Source organism: Rhamphochromis longiceps, linkage group LG6, assembly GCF_057381845.1.
Source record: "Rhamphochromis longiceps isolate RC_006_pf linkage group LG6, R_longiceps_female_GT1.1, whole genome shotgun sequence".
Taxonomy (NCBI): Eukaryota; Metazoa; Chordata; class Actinopteri; order Cichliformes; family Cichlidae; genus Rhamphochromis; species Rhamphochromis longiceps.
In genome coordinates this window covers 40160036-40168337 of record NC_140562.1, presented here as the reverse complement: position 1 = coordinate 40168337, position 8302 = coordinate 40160036, and the positions used below count along the sequence as shown (strand labels likewise).

General features: G+C 37.4%; 1 protein-coding gene and 1 pseudogene across 1 annotated transcript; one reads left to right on the top strand and one right to left on the bottom strand.

Moving 5' to 3' along the window:
- Positions 1-236: 236 nt before the first annotated feature.
- On the bottom strand, positions 237-4812 carry LOC146668723 (uncharacterized; annotated as a pseudogene).
- A 21-nt stretch (positions 4813-4833) lies between these two features.
- Positions 4834-7422, top strand: LOC146668722 (uncharacterized). Its single transcript, XM_085410720.1, has 3 exons — positions 4834-5573; positions 6167-6247; positions 6868-7422. Exons 1-3 carry the CDS (start codon positions 5118-5120, stop codon positions 7285-7287), a joined length of 957 nt encoding a protein of 318 aa, XP_085266846.1. The 5' UTR covers positions 4834-5117; the 3' UTR covers positions 7288-7422.
- Positions 7423-8302: the final 880 nt, after the last annotated feature.

The window sequence follows — 8302 nt, the reverse complement described above, 5'->3', positions numbered from 1 at the left end:
ATAAGATAATAAAGCTAAAAATAAGTCTTTTACACTTATTACAGGCAACAAATCAGAACATTGAAACTTAAAATAAGCTTTAACCACTGATTGTAGGCCACAAATAAAGATAATAAAGCTAAAAATAAGTCTTTTACACTTATTCCAGGCAACCAATCATGGCTTGAAACCTAAAATAAGCTTTAACCACTTGTTCTAAGTAAAATGTTGAAGAAATTAAATCTGAAAATAGGCATAAAACACTTATTCTAACAAACAAATCAAGGCAAATAATCTAAAAACTAGTACATTAAATCATTTTAAAGATATTTCTTCTTTTTAAATTTAGCTAAACACTACTTTAAGATTATATTGCTGATTAAGGACAAAACAAAACTGAAACAGAGTAAAAGTGTCCATCTTTATTTGTCCATTTTAACAATAACCTGCAGATAATAAAGATACAATTGAACAGTACAGGTCCAACATTATGAGTTTAAGTGGTTTCAACATTTCAACAGCCTTAGAGGTTTCGCCATTGCCCCATTAAAATTGACGAGTGACATAGGAAGACCACAAAGATTCTAATTTCTTCCGAATGACACCAAATACCACAAAACTTGTCTGGGTGAGTAAATGAACATTTTCCATTTTAGAAATAAGACCCAGATTGAAAAAAAAAACAAACAAAAACAAAACAGAAGTGCCCTCTCCTAATCTTATCTGAAATTTACACACTACTTTCCAATAAATGCATGCCATTCTGCCAGGGCTTTTCTGTAAGATGATGTAGTGTCATGCTCATGAATGGCATCCTGGAGAACTTCTGTCTGAATGACAGACAGCAGGGTTGCCACGCATTTGGGGTAAGTCAGATGGAGTGCATAAAAGTATGCCATCACATATATCATAGCCTCACCAATTTTTTCTTTGTCAAATGTTGTAACTGGTAAATTACCAACAGCAATGACACACTTGCAGCCATCGAACATCACTACTGGACATGACAAGCTTCGTTTCTGGAGGACAGCATCTGGATCTTCTGTAGGCTGCAAGACACAAAAGACATGACAGTCAACATCTTATGTTAATTGTATGTTTTTTTGCTGGGATTTGGTCATAACGTTGGAGATGTCATTATCCTGTTCTTTGTTGGTTACACACATTTTATAGTAGTTTTGACTTATGGTTTATCAAGCGACTCCTTATGTGACCACACTTGTGTACATTAAATACGTTATAAATTAATGAAAACAATAAATTATAGATTTAAGTCTTTCGGCTGAAACTGAAAAAGCATTTGAGTCATGTTTGACCGAAATATTTTGTTTGCCAAATTTTCTGTAGATCTTTATAAGCAAATTTTATAAAACTTACCTTCAGGACATGTAGAAATGCTTCAGAAGCATTCCCCATCTTTTTTGGTGGATGGGCAGGTGTGGGAAAGAGGAAGAGCCTTCATCAGTGCAAGGTGGGCTTCAGCTGGACAAAGCAGAAACAAACCTTCATAAACATAAATTTTAAAGGATGAGAACTTTGTATTCAAATGGTAAAACTTACTTTTGTCCATGGTCATTGGTGGATTCATTGCCTTCTTTGACACACCGTAGAACTCTACCCTGGAGCAGAATTCTTCCCATCTCAGTTTTACTTGACTGATGAACTTGTTGTTGTGGGGATCCAAAATTCTGCGAAGCTCACCCAACGCCTACAATAGGTTTAAAAAAATAAGTAGACAAATAAAATCAAAATAACTTTACTACCACACCAAATATATTTGAAATTAAAGTGATTATTTATTAACTCTTCCAAAAACTTACATGATGCAATTCTTTAAAGCATGGATATGCATCCAAGATGAGGCAAGCTCTGTTCTCCTCTTTCATGGTGTCTGAGTCAATGAAGGATCTTCTGGCTTCAAACTCGAGGTCTAATAGCTGGGACACATCTTCTTGGTTTGGTTTTGCCTTCTTACACATTTCTTGTAATGTTTTGTAATGTCTTGCTTGTATTTGCCGACTATCCTTGTCAGCTAAGATAGAGAGAAGTACAAGAGCATTTTGGTTTTTCATTGTTACTGAAGTAGACTTCCACAAAACATTAGCTACTACTGGCTGTGTGTTGATAACCATTTTACAAAATTACTAGTATGTACTCACATGAAGTGGAGGCATTGTCAGAATTTCTGACAGGTGATAACAGAGTAGATGCACCACTGGAAGAACTGCGATCAGCATCTTCATCATCAGCTTCTTCATCCCTTGGGTAGAGGTCAGTGAGCCTTCTCTTGGGCCGTCCCCTCTCCGGTGTTGGTCCTTGCCTTTTTACTGGTGTTTTCATATTTTGCAGCCTTTTCTCCTGGTGAAAATACATATATATCATGCCCCCTGAACAAAACAAAATGATTTATATATGAGACACAAATACAAGAACTTACGTGTTTTACGCTTGCATCATTATCCTGCAGCATAGGATAATATTCCACAACTTTTTTAGCCATTGCAGTGATTTCGGTCTTAGAGGGGTATTGCTCCATTTGGCCTTGGCTTGCTCTCAAAAGGGACACCATACTTGTGATTGTATTTCTCACCAATCTGCATCTCAGTTCTTTTGACATGACGCATGCCTGTTCCCTGCCGGAGCAGGCCAACTCCAGGTAACTCTTTCGGCATTGCTCCAACTCACTGTCGGTGTACAGAACATATTCCGGAGGACTGGGGAGCTGCAAGGTTTTCAGCTGGCTTACATTAGCATCAGCAGTTGGAGGGCCTGTTGCAACTACCCTGGGTGAAGAAGTTGTTTCAGGTTTCTGTGGTAGCGGATGGTCTTCCTGGTTTAGGGTGAGAAAATAAAAATGTCAAGTACTGCTAAAATAAAAGCATACTTTCTGGAGATTAGTTGAACTAAATATTTTTTACATAATACCTCAGGATGAATTATTGACCACACATGTTTTCTTCTGAGAAAGTGCTCAGGCCCAGAAAAAAGGTCCCTCAGATCATCACGGGTCAATGTTAAAAGCATGCGCTCGTCAATGCTTGCAGCTAACAAAAAGACAAACACCAGTTAAACTGTGCAAACATAACTGTTTTTTTAATATATATATATATATATATATATATATATATATACACACACACACACACAAATATATTATCAAATATAACCTTTAAGGACAGATACTGTAACATCATCCAGCTTCTCCATTGCTCAGTCACCTGCAAGACAAATGTTTACAATTAGTGTTATGTTAAAAACATTTGAAAAGTTGAATCTTAATTGAGTCCCATGAGAATCAAATTGATTCACGTCAAAGAATCGTTTTGATTGTTCAACATTTTTACCCTTTTTAAAGCTATTATAGAAAAGAAATGTCCAGACAGCCCGGCTGAGGTCTGAAAGGGTTATACAATATTGCCCGGTGAACTTTTACTCACCCAGATTTGTGTCATTGAATTTCATCAATAAGATTATGCTGACTAGGGCTGCCAGATCATGCATCCATTGGACGTAAAATGTACAGCTTATTGCACCAGCAGTATCTGCTCTTACATAACGATCATTAGCTTATAGCTTTAAATGTTTAAGGTATGTGCTAACTAAAAATAAAGGCAAGATGATAGTTTATTACATTTTAAAGAAATTTGCAGATTGCTCATTGCTATCTAAAATATAAAAGGACACCGGAGTATATTCTCCAGCATCTCACACTTCTGATAATCAGCTGTCTGCTTGACGTTTATTCAGCTGTGTAAAAACTATAACTTTAATCTCAGCCAAACCGATTTACTCAGGAACAAATAAAATACTGAAAAAAGCCAAACAATAACATTTTTAAGTTATTTAAGTGACTTATATATCATGTTTCACCTGAGTAGTGAAAGACGGCGGTGGTTTTGAAAATGGTTCGCCCGGAGTCCGGTGTTCTCACGGCTCTAGTGAGCGTTAAACCCCGGCTAGCTATCGAGCTAGTGGGTAACAGACGTCTCCGAAAACGTCGGAGCGCTTTTGAAAATATGTGGTGTCTTGATAAACTGTCCAGATATTTGAAGTTTACACGGCTACATTCTCGCCTGAAAATATGTTAAACGTTTATTTTGTGACCTAGAAAGAGTAATAAGAGAAATTTTTAAAACTAACTAGCTTCCGCCATTTTTGGAAACTGAGCTAGGCCGCGCTATGAATTCTGGGATACAGCTTCTTCTTCGGGGTTTAACGGCAGCTGGCATCCTTGTACATACAGTGCTGCCATCTTCTGTTTCAATTTTGAATCGATACACAGCGCTACTTGTTTTACCAACCAGCCTGATTCCTGAATAACACTGTTTTGAGCCCACTTTAATAAATCCAATTAATATCAAAATATTAATTTAAACCCACACCTTGTGAGGGAATTCAAGCAGCTAGTAAATCAGTCAAAGACAATTGGAAAACCCTGAATGTGGTTAATTAGCTCTCTTGCTAATTGAAAGAAATTCTCAGTGTGCCTATTAACTTAAGTTAATACAAACGGCTAATACTGCCCCTTATAAATAGCATAGCTAGGAATTCTCACAACATTACAGTAGATACTTCACTAAATAATGTTCTCTGAACCACATGCGAGGGCTGCTAAGCTAACGCTAGCATCCGTTAGCATGCTACATTACTCCTTCCCGCGCTCAAATTAAATTTATTATTCTGTCCGCTTGACTTTAAAACAGTGATTAGACTACACACTACTTACATTCGAAAAATTAAAATTGCTTACCTCTCTTTCTTGACGAAGTTTTCTCTTACAGTTTTTCTTTCAATGCTCAGGTGCAGAAGATTCCTGTGACTCCAAATTCAAACGGAGTTGGGTAGCAACTAACATGGAACACGAAGGGGGTGCACATCTCAATTTTTGCTTCTATATACAATTTAGTGGTTTGTACGTTCATAAAACACAGTCAGTATGATAGGTAAATTTCTTCTTCATTGATTTAAAATAAACTCTTATAGGTGTTATTTCATTTTACCTTATTTGTGACCATTTTTTGTTTTTACAGCTCCAGTTTGTAATACCCCCCTCCCCCCATGAACTTGGTATTTCCCAAACTAGCGCGGCAACAGCTCCACACTGCAACATATTTTTTGCTTGACTTTAGTCTAATACAATGGCCTGTTGGAGGTGTGTGATTTGCTTCGTCTTTGTGGCGTTAACATTGAAGTCTCTCTTAAGTCACATTAATACTGCACACAGTCGCAGTCCAGATTTCCGTGTCATTTGTGGAGTCGATGGATGCGCCGAGGATTACCGTGTTTTCAACTCGTTTTACCACCATCTCAGACGCACACATCCACAATACATCTCCACTGGGAACCCGCCTACAGGATGGCTGACAGCTTCATCCGATGCAAATGTATTAGGAGGCGAAAATTTTGGTACAGCCATTTTTGCCGACTATACTGCCGAACCCAGACAAACTGTTAGCAATGGCAATGGCACTGAAGTAGAGCCACCACCACTAGACCCCCCAGTAACATCGGAGGTGTTGGAGGAGGAGCGACAGGAAAGTCAGAACGTGATGGAGCAAGACGCGGCTGAGCTTCAAACACCTCGTCAGAATCAGGTAATGTACTTTATGTGTTTCTGTGTGTACGCGCGCGAATTTTTAAATGTATGTGTGTTGTTTAACCTTAACCAAGCACAGTTACCCCAATTCAGAAATGTACTCAGTTCAAGTAAAAATTATAGTTTTAAAGTTATGTGTTTTCTAAGATAAACTACTTGATTAGAATATTTTAATAGGTATGAAGGCCAGTGCTGAATTTCAAATGCATGAATCCGCTGAAATTCAGGCTTGCACAACAATGTAGGCTTAGTTACCATACTTAAACATAATAAATAAACTTATTTACCAGTGTTGTGTACCTGCCTTGGTTGTTGTTAGATGCTCCATGAACCAAGCAGCTTTCAAATTTTTCTTTCAGTTAACTTCAGAGTAGATTCCATAAAGATTGGTTAAGTTTCATTAAATAACTCTTAAATTGTTCATAACATTTGCAGCTTCATTAGCTATCCATTGTAGTATGAATCTTTTAATAGCAAAAATGTACAACAGTTTGGAATATTTCTTTGTTTTGTTTTGCATCTGGTGGAATTTGAAACACATTCTGAGTGAGTCATTTTTCTTACACAATTGTTTTTCTTTTTGTCCTGTAGGGTAAAAGAGAAACTGTTGATCTTGCCAGATGTGCAGCTGCATTTGCTATTGGTGTGCGGGAGCAATGCCACCTATCACAGGTACTGCTTCATCTGATATTATGGGGGTGTCATTGTTAACTTGTTAATAAGTCTGGTTCAATGTAAGGCTGCAACTAATGATTTTTTTTTCATAATCTGTCCACTATCTTTGCAATTAATTGATTGTTTTTCATCGCTGGTTTTATTCAGCTATTACTTTCACCTATATAAGTTATTAAGAACAAATGTACATTACGAAGAAGTTAAGCACAAGAGTTGTGCAGTTCACTGCAATGTATGTAACTCTGGGCACACTCAACAGTTTAAAATAGGCTTAACAGTGTAAAATGTGTTCACTTTTAGGCATAAAAGACAAATGAAGTAGAATTACATAAAAAAAATAAATGAGGCAATCATTTGTTCACTTTTTCTGTTGTAACCTTTCATGCTCCTCCATCTTGCTCGGTGCAATGTGTTTGTGCCACGTGAGTCATGCATGTGGCATGTCATGCAAAACAATGCCAATTATTGGCTGATTTCTTCTTCTACTGCTCCACTGGTAAATTACAACATTCAGTGGCTCATTAATTTGAGCTAAAGAAATAGAGTTGCATTTTGCTTCTGTTATATTTTCTATTTACGCTTTCATGTCTCTGATGTGTTTTTTTTTCCCCCATCAGAGGAGTGTCAACAACATTGTCCTTTGTGTCCAACAGTATCAAACAGCTCTTCTGACGTCCTTGAGGGGAAAAATAAAGACCATCCTTGAAAGGCAACCTGACAGCAATGGACCTTTACAACAAGAAGTTCTTTCAACACTGGACAACTTTCAGGATCCCTTTCCCATATGTGCAGCTTCAAACCTACAGGACCGTGTAACACAGATGCATTTCAACCCTGTCACACCTGAGGAGATCATCATTTCCAATTATGCCTGTAGAGTTAAAAAGGGAGAATCGAGAGTTCTTGCAATCAAAAACAAGTCTTTCTACTACATTCCTTTGATTGAAAGTTTGAAACAGCTTTTATCCAATTCAAGACTATTTGACATGCTCAGTGCTGGACCTCAGAGTTGCCCCAACGCCAGTTTTTTTGTATGACATTAATGATGGAATTATTTTCAAAACCCACCCACTGTTTTCAAAGAAGAACTCTGCTTTACAACTGATACTCTATTCTGATGAGATAGAAATGTGTAACCCCCTAGGGTCACGTGCGAGTGTAAATAAACTACTAATGTTTTATTACACCTTAGGCAACATAGACCCTAAGTTTAGATCAAAGTTGGCTTCCATCAGACTTCTCGCAATCGCAAAGTCTAGGGACATAGATGAGTGTGGGGTAGATATAATACTGCGGAGAATCAATGAGGACTTGAAGTTACTGTACGATGGTGTTATGATTAACACTGTCAATGGGGAATTTTATTTAAACGGAGCAGTTGTTGCTGTGTGTGGAGACACTCTTGCCCAGCATGAGCTTGCAGGATTTAAGGAAGGAGTTGGTTTTGCGTATAGCAAATGTCGTCATTGTGAGTGTACTTTTGATGAAATGCAAGAAAATTTCAATGAACATAGTTTCACCAGACGGACATTGGACGGACACATTAGGCAGTGCATTGAAATAGAAAGGGCAACTACCGAATTTTTGAAATCCTCGCTCAAAACGACTTTTGGCATAAATAGACAAAGCAAATTAGTTGATTTCCCAGGTTTTAATCTCATAGAGCAGATGCCACAGGATATTATGCATGTAATTCTTGAAGGAGTGGCACCAATGGAAATTAAGTGTGTGTTGAAATACCTTGTTTTATCTGGAAATTTGGATTTGGACTTGTTTAATTCTGCCATGCAGAACTTTCCTTTTTCATCAGTGGACATACGTGACAAGCCTTCACCAATTAGTATTGCTACTTTAGCTTCAAGTGACAACAGACTCAAACAATCCTCTGGACAAATGCTTATATTGATCAAGATTTTGCCATTCTTATTGTACAGTGTTGTAGAGAAAAATCCCTTTATCCAGTTTATTTTGGATTTAATTGAAATTGTTAAAATACTTTTTGCCCCAGTTGTGTCTTTACAAACTGTGTCCAAACTAAAAAAAACGATAGAA

Excerpts from the sequence above, each read along its gene's own strand:
- LOC146668722 (XM_085410720.1), top strand. The coding sequence starts at position 5,118 with ATGGCCTGTTGGAGGTGTGTGATTTGCTTCGTCTTTGTGGCGTTAACA. Across the intron at positions 5,574-6,166 it reads AAACACCTCGTCAGAATCAG|GGTAAAAGAGAAACTGTTGA; the intron begins GTAATGTACTTT and ends TTTGTCCTGTAG. Across the intron at positions 6,248-6,867 it reads AGCAATGCCACCTATCACAG|AGGAGTGTCAACAACATTGT; the intron begins GTACTGCTTCAT and ends TTCCCCCATCAG.